Genomic DNA, 19071 nt, shown 5'->3' with positions numbered 1-19071 from the left:
ACCGTGGGCTCTGGGGACCGGCTGCCCCATCTGGAAAGCTGTGTTAGAGAGCCAGGGAGAATTGGGAAGAGCATGAGAAGCCATCAGGAGACTTTGGCAAAAGCCTCTATCAGGAGACAGATGTGTAAGGCTAGGATTTATCTGCCTTAGTGGGAACTTAAAAAGTGTCTTCGGCAAAAAGCTGGAGAAGGCAGAGCGTCAGACTGTCCCTGCCACACCGCAAGTGGAAAGGGCTAACAGAGCACCGCATGAGGTGTTGCAGCACTGGTGTCCCCCTCAGTCAGGCCAAGGTTTTAAGACTGCCGAGGGGGTGGATGTTTCTGTGGCTGCCAGGCGCTGGTGCTCGGCCCAGCCCGCGGGGGCGGCTGGCCGGGCGGTGCGGGGCTGCCGGCCGAGCCCGGCGGGGCCGTGCCCGCGGTTGCCGGGGCGGCGGGGCGGGCTGTCCGCCGGAAGCACCGGCGGCCGCGGCGGCGGATGGAGGCTGAGCCGGAGCGAGCGGAGGCGCCGCGGAGGGGCGGCGTCGCCGGGGTGAGCGGGGCCGGGGCCGGGGCGGGCCCAGCCTCGCCGAGCGGCGGCTCCGGGGCCTTGGACCGCGGCCCGGAGGGGGCGCGGGGCCGGCGTACGGCTGCCGTGGGGCACCGTGCAGCGGAAGGGCCGGGCCGGGCCGGGCCGAGCCGAGCGGCCGGCGGTGGGGCCGAGCAGCGCGGCTGGGCGGGCCGGGAGGCGGCTGCGGGGCTCACACCTGCGGCAGGCGAAGCCTCTGCGCTGTGAGGGCAGCGCGCCTCGCTGCGAGGCGTGGCGTGGCGGCAGGGCCGTGCCTCGCCTTCTGCTCCCTGCGATGAATCGGCTTTTGTCAGTAACTGTGTGTCCTCTGCTCCTTCGTGTTTCCCCCTGCGCTGTAGGTACTAAAGATGGGCCGTCGAGCCCGCCAAGACCTCTCTGCAGGTGAAAAACTCAGCACGAAGAATTCCCCGTCTACTTCTCTTGGAGAGGTGGGTATCCTGTTAGAAGGGCTTATCTGTTGTCCTGCTGTTGTCTGCAGTGGAGAATTATTAATTTCTTCTGAGATTCCTTCCTGCATGGTGTGCTTTGCCCTTTGAATTTTGTCCTTAGATTTGGGACTCATGTGACTGCCCTGTCCCTGTCTTGGTGTGCCCTCTGTATAATAGTTTCCACACAGGAAACTATTGGGCTATGGTTTCTTACATGTCAGCTATGGAGAGTAGTATCATACAGGACTTGGGGCCTCTCCCTTCTGTGCATACATATCTTCCTGATATTTTAATTTCTAGATTTAAAATATGAGCAGGCCCATAATTTTGTGACCAGTTTTGCCACCATCTACAATAGCAAGGCAGATAAGCAGATGCCCTACTTTTGTGCTTTGCTTTGCTAGAGCCAGAGAACATCTGACATGGTCTCTATCAAGTTTGTGTAGTGATGCTCTTTTTCATTTTCTCTGTGCACAGCTACAAAGGCTGTGCTAGCAGCCAGCTTTGCAGCATCTGAGACTTTTCCTTGTGAGTAATAATGTGCAAACTCAGCTCCCACTTGTCTTTGGAGGAAAACTTTGGTTCAGAGGCTGTTCTGTTAGTACATCTTCAAATGGTAGAAGGGGGTCAGGAACCCTTCTTTCTCAGGAGAGTGAGGCAACATCCTCAAGTATTCAGAAATAGATCTGAACTGTTTCAATTGATTTTTTTGCTTAGTGCTGCAGAATGCTGAAATTCTTCCTGGAAGCTTGCTGTTGGATGTTAGCATGGCTTGTCCACAGACACCTCCTGCTAGAAGGAGCAGCTCTCAAGAAATGACATACCAGTTTTGCTCCCTGACGCATACCAAATGGACAAAATGTCATCTAACTTCCACCTTGTTGACAGTGATATTTGTTTAAATGAGGTGATGCTTCCTGTTTTGCAATGCCAGTCAAAGGTCTCTGGCATTCTGTATTCCTGGCTTCTTTAAACTGGAAATCATTTTGCCTTGCTGGCCACCCTGGCACCAACTCTGCTTCAGGCTACTCTGCTCAGAGCCTTGGTACCTTCTGTCTTGGAGTGACTACTCCCTGATTCCCTGTGCAGTGACAAAACTTTCCTATTACACTGAGTAGCTGTGTCCCAGACATCTGTGCCAAAATGATTGTGGGGGGATTTTTTCCTTTGAGACCCTGTGATGCTGTTGAAAATAGCACTATTACAGCTTAGCTTACAATAACACCTTATAGTGCAGACTTTTTTTTTCTGGAGAAAGTATGCTCTTTTCTTTTGATAGGCATAATGGAGAATCATCTTCCACCTAGGGATTCTCCCCTTGGATATGCTGTAGGCATTCAGGATGGATTCTGTGAGGGAATGTGCAGAAGATGCAATTTAAGAAGTAGAAGTAACCGTTGACCTCATAGGTAAAGAAAGTCTTAGGGAAACCAGCTGATGGTTTAAGGGGGTGTAATCATTAGCTGGCCTCCACATTAGGGTGGCTCGCTGTCAGATTGTTCTCTTTTTGGAACTGGCCATCCTAGTTCATGGTCTGGTTCTCTGGTTTTAAAGAGACCAGGGCATTATGTAGAGGTACAACTGATGGACTGTAGCTCACTGCAGTTCGCTTGGGCTTACTGCTCACGTCACAACCATTTCAATAGCTGGAAAGAGATCATAGGGGCTCCAGAACTTGGGCCAGTCTCGAAGACTAAGAGATATTTACAGTGTTCTGTTTGAGAGCAGTGAGCTTTCCAGCAGCAGAAGGGTGAGGACTTCCATGTCTTACAACATTCAAATATGTTAGTACTGGATCTTAACTACCAGGAAGAATAGTTTGTGTCAATAGTTGCCCTTCAGACAGGTCTTTGTTGCTAAATGTTTGTGTTAATCGAGAACCTTGGAGGTACTGGAAGAAAGACAAAATCCACTGTAAACAATCCTCAGCCTTTTCCTTTGCTCCAAAATTGGAGGCTTTTTATACGTGACCATATTTGTTACCAGAGTGAGTATTTAATTGAACAAATATTGTTTTTTCTTTCACCCTAGACTGGCAATCGCCTTTTACTTTTCTGGAAGCTTGGCCTTGGCTTGCTTTTAAGTGGTGGGGTTACAATGGATGTCTCATTCAGCCATCTAGTAATTTTGAAACCTTTATAAGAAATCTTCCCAAAAGAAATGCAAGATTATAAAAAAAGTCCTTTTTTTTTTCCTGGAACTGACAGTAGTGGATTACGCACTATGTAATTAATTTCAGCATAGAAGGTTTTATTCTTATTACTGATTTTGAAGGCAGAGGGGTTTGTCTTAAACCTTTGCCATATTCACACCCTCATATGCATTTCACATTCAGGTTAGTGATTTTGCCTTCAGAGGTTCCTCCGAGTTTTAAAACTGGTTTAATTCACGTTGACTCTTTTTTCAAATTTTTTTTTTTTAAATTCCATGCCACTCCACCCAGTTTTCACCCATCTCAAATTTCTGGTATGAACATACCATTTTTGCTGTTGTTTGGGTCTTTTCATGACACTGAGAAGCATCCAGGAAGTGTTTTCCAGTCAGAGCAGCTTGCTTGAAGAAAGCAAAAGGTACCTGTCTATCCATGTTTCAACATCTGGGCTTATTACAAGGAAATTCACTTAGCGGGCGGACAATTATTGTAATTAAAAAGATCTTTGTTTTGAAGTCAATAGGCAAATCATCTGACTTGGAGCATAGATTGTATCAGGTTACTGCTGATCTCTGCTTGGTCTGGGCTCTCTCTTCCAAAAGACACTGCAAACTATGTGTTGCTCTATACAACAAATGTGTGTTAAAACCTCCTTCCCCAGGCCATAGTTGCAATGTCTTGTGCCTTGTAGCCTAATTTACTTCCCCCAAGCTCTATGAAAACATTATATCTTAGTATTTTTTCAGTACCTGTTGTGTATATGTATCTCCCACAAGAATATTCCTAACTACAGCAGCAAATCTCTAATTCCTCTGCCCAGATCTCTGCCTTCATGATTCCCATTCTGTGTGGAAGTACCTGCATTATCTTCAAATGTAGACCTCCTCAAGGGGCTCATGAAAGGTCACAAAGCTCACACTCTGCCCATGTGACATGCAGAGCATTCCTGCCTTTTCAGAAGTACAAGTACTGACAAACAACACTGCAGCTATGTGTTATTTCACCAGGCAAGATGTAACATGATTATTTGCTGTAATTGGTGCTGTTGGCACCCTCCTGCAGCAAAGGCTGTGTGCGTTCCTGCCCTCAGAGCTCCTTGGGAATTCGGCAGGCACTTCTTGGGCACCCAGGGGAATATGCTGTAAGTGGGAATTCCTAGAGATAAATCTGCTTGCTGCATGCCAGAACGCCACATTTCAAGCATTCATTTCAGAGGGGTAATGTATCTCTTTTTCCATTGAGAGGCCTTTCCCATCCCCTGGCTTGATGTGGTACATTTACTCATCTTGATGCTATCAAATTTCTGACAGTATGGGAGAAAGTCAAGCTAGTCATGTTATTTGTATAATGAGAGGCACAGATCATAAAATGAGATCTGTTGAAGATCTTTGCTATTCCATCCTAACAGGACTTCTGGACACTTCTACAGAATTAAAGTCAAACCTTTTTCCTGGCTCTAACATCACTGCACCAAACAGCCTGAATGCTGGCTTGATGACATGCATCAGAAAAAGTTGTTTGGCCAGGTTTGGAGCTCTTGATGAGATTGATTTGGAAAGCTGAGTGGAAAAAAGCCTTTTTAAAAAATGTATCAGCAGATTTTTCCTTTCTCGTTTCTTCTCTCAACAAGAGTGAACTATTTGCTGTCCTGTAAGAAATCTGTATGCAAAAATATTTTAATGTTATCCTACTTCCGTGGTCTATTTTCTCACTATCCTACAGTGATGTGATTCCCACGGGACCTTGTTTCTGCCTCTTGCAATCTCAGCATGATTTTGCCAGCATGTCTCTGGCAGCACTCTATGTATTCTTCGAATGGAGACTGTTTTACTGGGCAGTAGTCAGCCTAAAGGATGAAGGTTTTCCCTATTTTGAAAATATTTCCACACAGGTAGGACAAAATGACTTTATATCAAGGTTTGCCCAAAAATCAAGTTCCCCTCTGGTTCTTTCTGCCACATTTCACCACAGCCTGAGGAAAGGCTCTGTGCTTTCTCTTCTGAAAATATGTTCTTCTCTTGTTGTCCTAGCTGGGATTTGTAAGCTTGCTTATGTAGTTGTGGTCCTTGGATGGTAGTTAGAAAGCATTTCTTGCTGTAAAATAAGAATTGCTGAGAGTGAAACCCATGTGAAAAATTGCTCCAAGAAGTGATTATTTGAATACTTTTCCAACATGTGTTGCCCAGCTGGATTTTCTTCCATGCTAGTGCAAGTCTTGTACCACCTGGGCTCTGTACATCCAGAGAAGCTTAGGTCATGTTGGACCCCACAGAAGCCTTTCTGCTTTTGGCTGTGGGAAGAAGCAGGCTGACAGATACATGCTTCCAACAGATTTTTACCAGTTGGGCAAACCTGATTTCATTTGTGCTGCTCATTGGTAAGGACACCTTTGTACTCCAGCTGCTCTAACCTGCATGTAGCACCCCTCTGCTCTTACTGTAGTAAGACCATAAGACCAGATGACAGCAAAGACACAAAATGAACTCAGATACCAAACCACTTCCATGAGAGATATATGCAATTTATTAATCACATGGATTCCATGTTCCACAGGAGAGATTATTTAATCTAGAAGAAAAGTCAGATGGGTTAGTGGAGTGTTTCCAGCCATCCTATGCATACTCCTGGTGTAGGGTCATAGATCAATCTAGGATATTCTAAATTCTCCTCCTGAGTGGTTCTGAACACTGTGATTTCTAGAATAGCATAGAGATTATTGGGTTCTTAATTACCTCCTTGCATTTGGTGCCTAATAGCTCTGGTTGCTGCAACTGCTGGTGCTGACAGTCTGCTCATCTAAAAGGTTCTCAACCAGTTTGCAACTTTCACAGTGATTAACAGGCTGATTTTCTTGAGTTCCTTATCTATATAGCCAAGCTGCTCTGTTATAGTGTTAGCTAAAGATCATCTGCTGAACCTAACACGGATGGCATCTATGCCTATCTTACACTGACTGCTACAGCCTGTGCTCTCCGGGGAGAATCTGAGGTTGCCTTGAGAAACAGTAGCTTCTGAAAAAAGGGCTATAGCCTGCTACAATGTATAACCCGTAGTATGACTGGTCCAGGATCAATTCTGGTCCCTGGCATGGCTGCAGTGACTCTCCATATGAATCTTTCTAGGATCCTATACAACTGAATAATTTGAGTTTTATCATACTATAGGGAGAATGAACTAAGTCTGTTCTCTTCTTGCTCATGTTTGGTTTTTTTTTTCTTTAAGTATCACAGTTGGCATCTGCAAAAATGACTGGATATTAAATGTTATAATGGTGGAATCAACTTTGTGCTTTGTTCAAGTGAATAAGGTTGCAAAACATGTACTGCAGGATAGTCATGAATGTCAGTCTTCAAGTTGTTTTGTTTTGTGCAGGCTTCCATAGTGCTTCCTTTTAACTTCTTTCTCTCTTTTTCCCTCCTGACCCTTCAAGGATGAAGACCATCAGGAAAAGCTTGACCATGTAAGACTAGAGGCTTTGTAGGTAGATGCTGGCTCTTCTGAAGGGGACTAGTAGGATTAACCTATTATGTGTCTGGAGACTACCTTAAGAGGGTACTCTAGTACTGGAGAATAATATAAAGTTTGCTTTGGATGCAGTGCCTTTCCTGCATCCTCTGTTTCTGTTGCTGACAGATTTTTAATTATCTTTGAAACAGCTGCTCTTATCAGCTGCTGCATCTTGTTTTGAGGTCACAGATGTATATGTGGCTACTGAAAAGATGCTCTATTTTCATTTAAAAGTCAGGACAGCAATTAGCTAATAGAGTACAAAGCCTGACTTAGCCTAGATTGCTGTCCAGTATGGTTAGTCTGCTCTTATAACATGAAAACTTATCTTTAAGGATGACGAAGTCTTGCTGGTGCCCCAGAGAAGAAGGCCAGGCAGTAGTAACAAGGACATGTGCCTTTGGATTTTCTATGAGTCTTTTCTTTTTATTGCACCAGCACTGAATGCCAGAATCAATAATAGTGTCATAGTGCTTCTTACCAGGCTCCTGTTACACACAGAGAAGGAATACACATATCCTTTTTTATCCTGCACCAAAGCTAAAATACACCTTAGCATTAATTTAGCATTAGAAGCCATGATGATGCCATTCAGAACAACCTTAGAAGTTCTACCTGTTTCTGTTGAAGTCTTTGGGCTAATTGCCTTGCCCTCTTCCTAACCATAGAATTGGTGTTGCCCAATTTTTCCTCTCTAATAGATAATTAAAACACCCTCTCCTGTGCTCTTAATTCCTTCTAATGAAGGACCACTCCAATACTGGTAGCACAGTAGATTCATCTGTGAAATTTAAAGCCCAGAAAAGAAACCCCTATCACCCATCTCATTAATTCCGGCCTCAGAAGGGTATGCTCATCACAAGGAATCAAGACTATTCAGATTAGCTCAGTTTTCTCTTGGTAGTGCAAGAGATGATATTGTAAAAAAGATCCACTGGGTTTATTTGGCAGTGATGGATGGTTCAGGACTATGCCCAGAGCACTTTTCCATTTATCAGGCAAAGAGACCTCCCACTGATGGGTATAGTTTTGGGGACTGGTTGCCTAATAGAAATTTTTACTGATAATTGATCTAATCTTCCCCCCCCCCCCCCCCCCCCCGCCTCGCTGGAACCAGTCCTTACAGTCATTTCACTGGAACTAATTCCACCTCCATACAGTGCCCTAAATCATTGATTCCCAAGGTCTGCTGTTGAGTGCTGACTGGTCACATGCCACAGGCGCCTTCTTGCTTCTGGCTGCTAAATTTCATTAAAATAACTTTACTGATGTGACTCTTCCACATGAGCAATTGTTGCTTCAGGGATGTTATGCAATGGTGCCTGGCAAGGAGATTTTACTTAGTATGAGGGGTCCCTGCTTTGAAAACCATTTTGTTTGGGTAATTCCTGTGTCCTTTATTCAGGCGTATGCTCTTAAGCATGGCAGTCACACTTTATAGTATTTTTCCATTTGTAAAAGTCTGTAAACAGTATAAAATGGTTAACTGAGTGTTCAGAAATCTGACTGATCAGTAAGCTGCTTGTAACTTATACTACAGTATGCTTACAAACTTCTGTTAATTGTATTGCAAGTCTCTTCCAAATCAACTGTTAGTGGAACTTTATGTTATAAAGTGTGATTCAAATCTTCTTGCAGTATATCCCTCCCTTAGTCATTGCCTGGCCAATCTGAAATACTTGGCTTCTTGAATCATTTGTCCGAAGTTGGCTCCTTTGTCCCCCGGATGGCTCATATAACCCTTCTCTGAACTCCCTTTGGGCTTTGCTGAGTGTTACAATCTGAACTCTTCCTGGATTTGGTCCCTTTCCTCTTGCTGTGCTGAAGATAACTTTGTAGCTGCTTGAATACTAACAAACAACCTCATCAGGGTTGTCGATGTGAACGTACCTGCAGAAGTCCTGCCCTCCAGCCGTCTGCCTGCTCTGAAGCTTGTTTTGCATCCTTTGGCAACCACTCATCTTGCATCTGAATTTTTGCCAGTTGAATCACTCATTTGGTTGCACCTTCCAAGACTGCCTGGGATATTTAGCCAAAGGCTGTGAGGCTAATCAATGGTATAATAAAGGGTGTATCCTAATATTTCAGTTAATTTGCAGAGGCAGAATAAGCAGGACTATGAATGTGGTTGTTAGCCAAGATTTTGCTGGGTTCTTTTTGTGGCTTTGCCATAGATTTTCTTTGGGACCTTGAAGAAGTCCTTCCACTAGTTTTCTTTAGTCCCTATCTGAAAGCAAAGCTAGAGCTTTATGCAGAAGCTCTGTGGGTATTCCCTGAATAGACCCACAGGGGGATTTAGATGCCATAACAAAATCTGTATCCTGTACTGGGTGCCTGCATAGTATATAGATAATCTCAGGATGGGCTGGGGGATCTATTGGGATGGTAAAGAGTGGCTGGGAATAGCACTGTGTCTGAACCCCTGTCCTTCTGTGGAGTTCTGGCCCCATTCTGCAAGCTCTGGGACTGCATGTCCTTGCGCTACCAGTGAGAGATGCTGATCCCCATCTTGTGTCTTCTAGCCTTCAGAAGTAGAGCAGGGCTTTTCCTTGCCTTCAGGGACCTCCATTTTCTGAGTAAGCAGATGTTCATTTCAGTGTTGGAACCTCATGCTTTAGATGTAGAGATTAAACTGGCCATCTCCTTTCTAAGCTGGAAAACACTGATTTTATCATCCTCTTTCTTCTCTGAGAAAGATGTAGCAAGTAATGTTTGCCACCTCCATAGGGAATATTATATATCATAACAAGTCTATGAGCTGTTCTGAGTCTGAGAAGGCTCTCAGTCCTTTCTCCTGAAGCTTCTCTGCTTTGCAAATGGAGCGAAAAGAATTTTGGTACCACAGGGAAAGACTTTCTAATTGAAGGCAATAACATTTAAATGGGAAGACATCAGTTCCAATGGGTCCTGCTAGGACTTCATCCTCTAGTTGTGCTTTGGTAGACATGCCATAGGTAGTTTTAAGGTCCTTCATGGACTAAAAACAGGGACAGCACCTGATTTCTGACCCTTATACAGGTGAATGCTGGCCTATGTGGCTCTGTATCACTCAGAGTTTGAGTGACAACATGCTTTAAGGCAACTGGAAAGAGGATTTGAAGATCTGACCTTTCCAGAGGGGGCATCAAAGTCCTTTTGTAGTTCTAGTTGCCAGTTCTTCTAAAACATTTGGGTGGAAAAATAGGCTGTTGCTTTTTAGGTTAAGTCAACATGCCAGGAACAATTGTTTCCATTAAATGTTTATTGGAAGAACAACTAAAAAAAGAACGTAAGTATCTGAAATATAAAACCAGTTATGTTCTTAAATTGCTAGGTCACCCAGTTGGGTGAGGTTGAGTGAGTGTATTTCCATTCTAAAATACAGTGCAGAATGATGTGGAGATCCCCTGGTGAGAACCAACCTGCACTCTACCTGGGGAGGTATTAGCTTTGTTACCAAAAGTACCTAAAACAAGACAATTTCCAGACTTGGGCTGACTCATGTGGATCCTTGTGGATGCTTGCAGGTGTGTCTGCACCTGTGGTGTAGACATGGCCTGGGGCTTGATATGATCAGGGCCTTTAATCAGAGCGGTATTTTCCTGACCCAGTTCTTACCCTTGCACAGTGGTTGGCACCCAGCTCCAAACTCTCATTCCATTGTCTGGTCTGGATCTGTGCAGCAGCCATCCCCCAAATGTTCTCCTCTACATTCCCTAAAACTTTAAAACATGCAAGTGAGGAACCCAGCACCAGCTGTACTCAGCTGAGTGTTGATCAGGAGACATTATTTGCATAAAAATAATCACAATGGTTTGGGCACTGTCCTTCTACTCTGGTTTAGAGAGTTCATAGGAAGTCATAATTGTAAGGCAGTCACAGTCATTTCTGTATCTACAATTTGCACTGCAGTAAGATCTAGAGAGTGTTGATGTACGGCTGGAACAAAAATTTCCTATTCCCAAAGACCTTGCAGTCTTACTGCAATGTTTTTCTCTAGCATCCTGTTCTCCCCTGTGATCTTTGGCTTGCAGAGGAGCCTTCAGCAAGGGTAGCTGCATTTTGTATATGGCATGTTGCCAGGGTTTTGCTTTCTTAGGCATGCAGTTGGGAGTAGGGTGAACTGGCAGTAGATAGCTCTTGAAGCAATTGGCATTTCTGAGAACCTAGGAGGGTTCTCTGAGGCAGAATTTCCCGTAGCTATTGCACACTGTGAATGCCCTCCCATTTACGCGGTCATCCTGGGCTGAGCTGCATTTGTCCCTCCGTGTCCCAGAGTTTCTGTCATGTGTTTTGATTCTTGCATTATTCTAGTAAATACCCTCCACAGAAAGGATCCAGCATCCAAGGAAGCACTGGGTTTTTTACCTGCTTCCATTTTACAGGGTTTGCATCTTTTTTTTTCCAGAGGTCTTCTGGTCGCTTGTAGAAATGCTGGACTCTCAGACTGTTCCTGGGGACCTCTGGTCTGGAAGTTGGCCAGATTCCCCAAGAGGAATCTCAAAAATGCAGCTGAACTTTTGTTCCCTAATTAGGCCAACTTCCCCAGTGTGAGCCCTCGAACTGCATGGCCTGGAGCTCCCCAAGGCCTTGTGCAGCCTCTCTCCCGTGCACCCCGACTGGCTGACCGGCAGGGCAGTTATTTTCAGCTTTCTGAGCTTATCTCCTTGCCTTTTGATGACATCTTCTGAAATGGCATTTCTAGTCAGCCATGTTTCCCAGCCTTTCTAGTAGTATCCTGCCTGCTTGTCTACCTTGAAGTGGATTAGGGACAATCTCATTGAAAATAATTTTATTAAAAGCTTTTCCTTTTCCACACATTTATTTCATACTTTGAGTGCTTCTGGACCTACCTCAAGGCAACAAAAGAACTGTAAGAGGTGGGAAGGTGGATGGGTTAAGGTGCCAAATGCTGCAAAGGTGACAGCTTTCCTCACAGGTGCATGTGAGCTGATAAATAGCTGGCCACTGTTTTGGGAGAGCAATTCTTGATAGCTGAGTAACAATATGAACTGCTCCTTTACCTGTGATACATGGCAGAGAATATTTGAAGTCCCCCAAGAACTTCTGTTTCAATAATGCTTTCCCTAGTAAAGGAACGCCAGTGACTGTGAAAAGAAGGACAGTTTGTGGATGAAATGCAAATCCAGTGTTTTCTGCTCCGTATTTAGGACATGTAGAAGTCCTTGGAGAGTATTCATTAAAATCAGGGGCACTATTTGAACCGTCTATGGACATGATAAAGAGAGCCAGCAGAGATGGGTTGTTTGCAAAAAGCACAGGCTTGCACAGATCTTGGAATTGATGTGGTTTTGATATCATACATGCTCTGAGATCAGTATAGATTATTTTATGTGGCTGTTTAGGAGCAGTAGGGCTATTTGACTTTAGAGCTCCTTAAATGGCAGCAATCAAAACTAATTCATCAGGCCTGGTTGTGGAGATTTGCTTTTCTTCAGTCAAGGGAGCCTCTGGCATCTTGCTGGAGAAGGGAATCCTTGAGACTGCCCATACTTCTTTCTTTGCACTTCTTGGTCAATAATGGATTAAAAAAAAGACACCTATATACTGTAAAATCTCACAGTGTTTGTATATTGGAAAAACATAGATCCTACATATTTTAGGAGAAATATGAGATGGTAGAAGAATTGTGTGTCCTCTGTTGTATGCTGTCAATGTCATTTGAGTCCCTGCATCCCTGCACAGAGTGCTCAGTGTTTCAAAGGAGTTGTCATGTTGATGAAGGTAAATTAATCCATATTTCCAGACCCACCTGAGAATCTGAGGGACTTAAAATGACCATAATCTGCCTCTGTTGTGGTAGGTCCTAAAAGAAACTTTGCTGGACCTTCAGGATTTAGAGACACACAGGATAGTTTCTTCCATGAGGGAAGCAGCATCCAACTGACACCTTCAGAACTGTAGACGTGATCTGACAAGTAGTCTGGAAATTTCTGCTTTAATGGGGAAGCCAGATTAGAATTCTGCATCTGTCTGATAAGAAAGGGCCTGAAAAACAATAAAGAAGAAGGTAGAGTTTTCTTCTTTGATGTAGGAGAGATAGAATTCAGGCCAGTCATTTTTTTCCAAGGGAGAGATAAAATACTGATTATGAATGTATCAAAGTGTTGGTATGGAAGGTGGCCTAAGAAATACTGGAAGAATGTTATCACAAAAATGGTGAGCTGAATTTCTGAGAAAAAAAAAACCAACAACAAACCACAAACAACAAAACAAAAAACTTGGACCATGGCAATTTTCCTTGGAAAAGAGACATTTGCAGAAACTCAAGTAGAGGAGATCTTCTGGAGATAAATAATGAACAAAAGTGAAGTGGAAAGGAAAATCCCAGCAACTAAGTGATTAGTTGATGCTATGAAAGCAAGGGCTGAGAGACAACACACTTGTCAGGAGCTGGTGGAATCTGTGGTTTGAGCACTAGACTGTTTGGATGTATAGCTTTGCATTTGGGAACATACATACACATCTTGCCTAAGGTATAACAGTAGGTACCAACAAGTTTTGATAATTTAAATCCCCCAGTCTTTTTCACCAAAAAGGTATGTTTAAGAGAACATTTGCTGCATTACAGAAGAACAGTGTACTCTATTTCTGCTCTGATCCCTCTGGGGTTGACATTTGTCCCACTTTCTGTCTCAAGCTCTTGCTTGCAGCTGCAAAGTCCCTACCTGTCACCATATTACGGCAAAGCATAACATTGCATTCTCAGTTGTAAATTATGCTGAGATTTTGGAACTGTGAAAGTAAATGAAGCTAAGTTTATTTACTTGACAAAAGTGTATGTGGCATGTGACCTTATTGCGGCACTTTCCAGGCAGCTAACAAAGAAAAGCTATTTCTCCTCAGCTGACAGTTAACACTGCCTTTCCTGTTGCTGGTGCTCCTGTAGGCAATTCAGAAAGAATTACCTGACTTATTGCAAGAGGAATAAAAGACCTGTAGGTGTATATGAGGTGTTTTTCAGGATCTGACAGATATTCAGGGTTGCCTGGTGTGTATGATCAATGAGAACATGGTATAACATTGGCAAGACATTGGAATCAAACCCCTAGATGCCCTGGAGTCATCTTTGCCTTGTGCAAAGACTGAGCCAGACATTGTCATCACCCTCTGATGTGGTGTACCCCATTTGAGTTATCTTTGATCTGAAGGCTAGTTTTGATGATAAGTAATTTAAATTGCAGGGGCATTGAAATGCCCTGGACATGCTGCATTTTCCCTCAGCCTTATGGCCCAGGTTCTTTGGTGTCATTTTTGTATCCCCGTGCACCTTTGTGAGGAATTGTGAGGCTGCGTGTTGGAAATAGGCTTGCTGGCTATTAGAGGGATAGTGTAAGGGGAAAGGGGGCTGTTTGCATGGGAAGCATCTGAGTGGGAAGGAGTGTGGTTTTGAGTTAGGGGTGTATGTAATGGGAATGAGGATGTTTATGTGGGCATGCACGCCCATATGTGGTGTGTGTTCCCACTTTTTCCTGGGCTCTGGGTGTGTCCAGATCAACTGAATTCAAAATGCTCCTTTTTTGGCACTGTAGCCTCTTCTCTGGTTTGGCATCTTAAGAATCTGGAGGAATCATTTAAAGATCAGAAAACTCCATTCACTTGGGCCCCTGAAGGCTTCACATTCTGTGACATGGTCATTCCAGTCGACTGAGCTCTGTCCCCTACGGATGAGCCCATATAAGGAGGCTGTTTCCTGCGTTTCACGCTCCCTGCCTGTCCCTCTGCCCTCCTGTGCTCCCTTTGCCGAAGAAAGTTGGTATTTTGGGACTGCAGCTCCTGCCTCATTCCTGCTCCCTGTTTATTTTTGGAGGATGACTATTTTTGCTCCTATCAGAGAGCTATGCAGGGTCATACCCCCTCCCTGCAGCAGGCAGAGGCTGCCCCTGGCAGGGTCTCCTAATTTCCCACACTCACAAACAATGCTTCTACTTCAAGAAATAAACATGCGAGACCCCTGCCATCAGGGGTTAGCTCGACCCTGTCCTCATCTGTGGCAAGAGGTGATTTGGCTTTGGCTCAGCGTTGACCCCAGCACACATGCAAGGTCCTCTCTGAATTCAAAACTCCTCGGGAGTCATCCCACTCATTCACTTCCTTAATAAAAGCTGTGGAAGCCACCTGTGCCCCCACCATTCCTTTGCAGTTAGCATTTTTTCTTTGTTTTGGGACATCTTTCACCCAATCACTCTTTCTCTCGGTGGTTCATTCACGGGTCCCTGTAGTCCATCTTCCCTCACTGGACACTATCAATTGGGAGCTATGTAAGCTGGATTCACCTTGCCTCTGCTTTCATCATTGCCTGCCATGCAGAACACTGAAGGCAGTGCTGTACAAAGTGCCTCAGGCTGGGGGAACTAAGCCCAAAACTAAGTGGCAACGGGCAGCTTCCAGATGGTGGGAATTCATGGCCCCATTTGAAAATTCCCATCATAAGCCCCAAGCTGAATTCCCATTTTCTCTTGCCATGTGGCAGAGTGCCACACAAGACAATGCAAGAAAATAGTAGGGGATGTCTTTAAGCTCCAGATAATCTTCCCCTTTGGATTTCAGTGGTGGCAGTGGTGGGATTCATCCCAACTAACTTTGGAAGAGTTTGGGAACAGATCACCGCGTCTGAACTTGGCATCTATCCTCCTATTCTAAGCAGTGGACAAAAGCAGACTTTTTAGGAACAATTCCTCATCTAAAACAAGATGTCTAAAACATGCTGTCTTGTACACTAGGAAAGGCATATTGTGATACCTCCCACTGATATGTGGGCAACAGTGATGAACAAGTTCCCAGTGAACCCTATTTTGCCAGGAGAGCACACCCTCTGTGGATCAGTCAGCTGCTGTTTTGTGTGTCTTCAAAATGTCAAAGGCACATAGACCTGAAACTTGACAAGATACTGGTTAGGGTGATGATCTTTTGTTAACAGACAAGGTTAAAAACCTGTCCTGTAGTTTATGTCTTCCTTTTATTTTATGATTAAAGAGCATTTTAAACACTTCCTCTCCATTATTTGGTAAAGTGATACATTAGTGTGTGTGGACCTGGTGTCTCGATTGGCTTGACTTTGTCTTGACCAGAGCTGTCTGTAACATCTCTTCTTTTTATTAAAGGTTCCACCTCCTAAACCCCCACGCCGGCAAGGAGGCTGGGCAGATGATCCTGTACAGGCGTCTACCAAGTGAGTCCTCACCTCTTTCCTTATTAAGAGGGATTTAGATATGGGATAAAGGAACATCAGCAGTTGGACCTTGCTATCACAGACATTGGAACAGTTTTCCTGGGTCTTTCAGATGGTCTTTCTTTCCAATATAAATATAACTTGTTCAAGCCATTTGAAGTATTGCTTTTGCTTGGTTCCATTGGTTAATTGACTTGGCGAGGCTTTGGACTGTGTACATGTCCCTGTTTGCCAGAGGCAGCATATTCCTTACCTGGTACAGTGCCTGGAAGGAGTCAAGAGTGTAATAAGCATGCTAAATGCAGGAGCTGAGATGGGGGGATTTGACTGGTTCTGTCCTTTCTGGGAGAGTGACACATGACAGCACCACACTGACAAGAGTGCAATGAATGCATCAGGATTTAGTGATCAGCCTCGACAGTAAAGGTGAAATTTGTCAATGTTTATGTGTGTATGGGGTTATGGTATAATGGAGATGGATGGAGATGGTCAGCAAGAAGAGATGGGAGGAAAAAGTATACAAATTGTAGAATGTATGTTGAGAAGCCCAATGCTTACATGAAGGACACGTAAGACAAAGTATCTGGACATGGTATTAGAATAGGTATGAAAACTAGAGGACAGTTCAAACTGGGAGGAGATTACATGCTTTCAAATAGTTGTGGTTTTCCAGGCTTAGAAGTTATGCTGATGTCGTATTTCATATTCAGAGAGCTGAAGGACTGAGCTGTGGAGTGATGTGAGATTGTTTGTGTAGTTAAAGGCCTATAATAAAAGTCTGTATGTCTTAATATATACTTTGATTTACACTTTGATTTATGAAAAGTTATGTATTTTCTTGTCTGAAACTGAGAATGGAGGAGGACATCCAGAAACCTGTTATACAGTCAGTATTTTTTGGGAGGGGAGAAAGGTGGTCTGTATTCTGAGGTAGCCTTTCCAAAAAACAGTACTTTTCTGGGAAAATTATCCCTCCATTTGTCTCTGAAAAATAAATAGTCTGGAAATCTGGAGACTAGAATAAAGCAAGGGAATAAAGATTTCAGCCTGAACTCCTGTTGCTCTCCAGTTTAACCCTGATAATGGTTATTTTCATAGGCTAGCTGCAGCTAGAAGTTGCCATTACAAAGATGCATCCACATCAGGGTATTAAAAAAGTGCCACCAAAGATCCTGGATCTTGGTAGGACCAAGCAGAAGCTTAATGGAAATGTGACAGCAGACAAAAAGGTTCAATTTCATTGTTTAGTTAAGTAAGTTATGTAATTGTTGGTTAGGTGAGGGACTGGATTGGAGGTAATACATATGCAGAGCTGTGCCTAATATGCCCTGAAGGACAGTGAAGAGGTTCCTAATGTAACAGCACTGTGCCTTGTGCTGTTTTACCATGTTTTCCATGGTTTGACATTAGCTTTATCCTTTATAGGATAAAGCTAATGTTAATTGTAGGTCATGCTCCCCCAGCATCTCAACTGCGTGGGTTACAAGACTTTGTAGGTGTGTCTGGAGTGAAGGCTTCTATGACATTGGATGTAGTTCAGCTGGAGAAGCAGGACAGGACAGAGGGTTGCAGACCTTTCTGTCTCTGAGAATCTGCACACTGGGACGTGAGACCAAGATGTGTCCCTTGCTCAATCGTGCATGTGAAATGTCATATCTGACATTTGTGTTCATTTGTAATTAGGGTTTTTATTGAGTAAATTTTATGAAGAAGTTTGTTCTGACTTTCTCTAGTCATATGAGGTACAAAGGTTTTGTACAACTAATTCCCCTGTCTTTCCTTTCCTGTGTAATCTCCTCAAGCTGATCTCTTCTCTCCCTTAAAAAAGTCTGAGATGCTGGCCTGTAGGGCTTGCTTTTTGACATATCCCAGGGTAAAGCCTTCATGTGAAAAGTCTGAGTCATCGGCTGATGTCATACCAATGTTGCTGTAGCTTTGTTGTTTCTGTTTTCTCAGGCTCTATCTCCCCACAGCTTTTCAACCAATTTGACTCAGTTTGGAAGCCCATCAAGTTAACTTGCTCCAAGTTCACTAGTGTAGATGTAGTTAGAATAACATGCTTCTGTTGTTATATCTGATTTAGGTTTAAGCCCTTTTTTGACAGTGCAACTGAACCTACACTTGGGAATCTTTCTGTTAGAAGTAATTTGATTTTCAGATCTGACAATGCTAAAATCGGATTTTTTTTTTCTTTCACTTAGTAAGAAAGGATGAGCAGAGTGACTACAGTTAGATTTTCTGTGTTGTATAAATATATTATGGGTCAGATGGAATACTGTGGCCACTTGTGCAATGATCTTGTAGCTATTTATGTTATTCTTTCTCCATTTGAAATGTTAGCTTTTAGTTCTGTTTATGACAGAGTCAGTCAGTTTTGACTGCATATGCGTTGCTTTTCCTGCAGGGATGCTTTTCTGCTATATTTCTTGTTCAGTGTCTTATCCGTATGAAACAATCACTTGAAATTGTTCTTTTTATTTCCATTTGGCACATGTTAGAGTAGAATTTAGTTTGTAACCTGTTTTTCTACCTTTGTGCTCTCTTTTAGTCCCTTACCTGCCCAGCTCATGTCATGCTTATGTAAACTTGTAAATATTCTCACCATCTTGCTGATTATTTCCATCAGACTGCTGCTCTCCCAGACTGTTGCAAGATAGGAAGAGGAGGACTTTTAAAGATTTCCCACCTAAATTATTTTCTAAATTAATTGGTACAGATGGTGTATGAGATACAGTATTTTATCATGACTTCCCATAGCATTTGCAAGTGTCAGATATTTAAATTGCTGAGAACTATCAAAACGATCTATTTTACTCACGTTTTCAAATGCTAAATGTGGGAAGATTACTTTGTACTCCCAGTACTCTTATAGAGCAGTTGTCCAGTACTCTTATAGAACAGTTGTCATTGCTAGGAGTGCCATTTTGTAAATCTGGGTAATGATGAGGACCACTGGTAAGTGTCTGAGCAAACCCCCAGGTCCTTTGCAAACAGCAACTAAATGGTTCAAAGTAGTGACAGAAAATTAATTTTTCTCTACTACTAGGGCCATCTGTACCTGAATCTGCTGTATCTAGTTAAACCTGTAAGTTTAATTGAGAAGAATCATTCTCTGTGAGAAGAGGCAGTCTTATTGCTGCCCCAGCAACATTCTAGCCCCAGTATTAGCAGAAAGGGGACCAGCCAAAAACCTGGGCTGCCACCTGGGGCCTAGCAACCTGCTGAGATAAATAACGGTAATTACAGCT

General features: G+C 43.5%; 1 protein-coding gene across 1 annotated transcript in view; it reads left to right on the top strand.

Moving 5' to 3' along the window:
* The first annotated feature begins 428 nt into the window (after positions 1–428).
* The window catches only part of IFT43 (intraflagellar transport 43), a 43086-nt gene continuing 24443 nt past the window's right edge, over positions 429–19071 (top strand). The window contains exons 1-3 of the mRNA XM_084207505.1: positions 429–528; positions 903–992; positions 15756–15823. Coding sequence (XP_084063631.1) covers positions 475–528; positions 903–992; positions 15756–15823 — 212 coding nt within the window. The 5' untranslated portion in view covers positions 429–474. The remainder of the gene's footprint in view (positions 529–902; positions 993–15755; positions 15824–19071) is intronic.

The sequence above is a fragment of the Fringilla coelebs genome (assembly GCF_963513975.1).
Source record: "Fringilla coelebs genome assembly, chromosome: 6".
In the NCBI taxonomy this organism is placed as follows: domain Eukaryota; kingdom Metazoa; phylum Chordata; class Aves; order Passeriformes; family Fringillidae; genus Fringilla; species Fringilla coelebs.
This window is presented reverse-complemented; position numbering and strand designations above follow the sequence as displayed.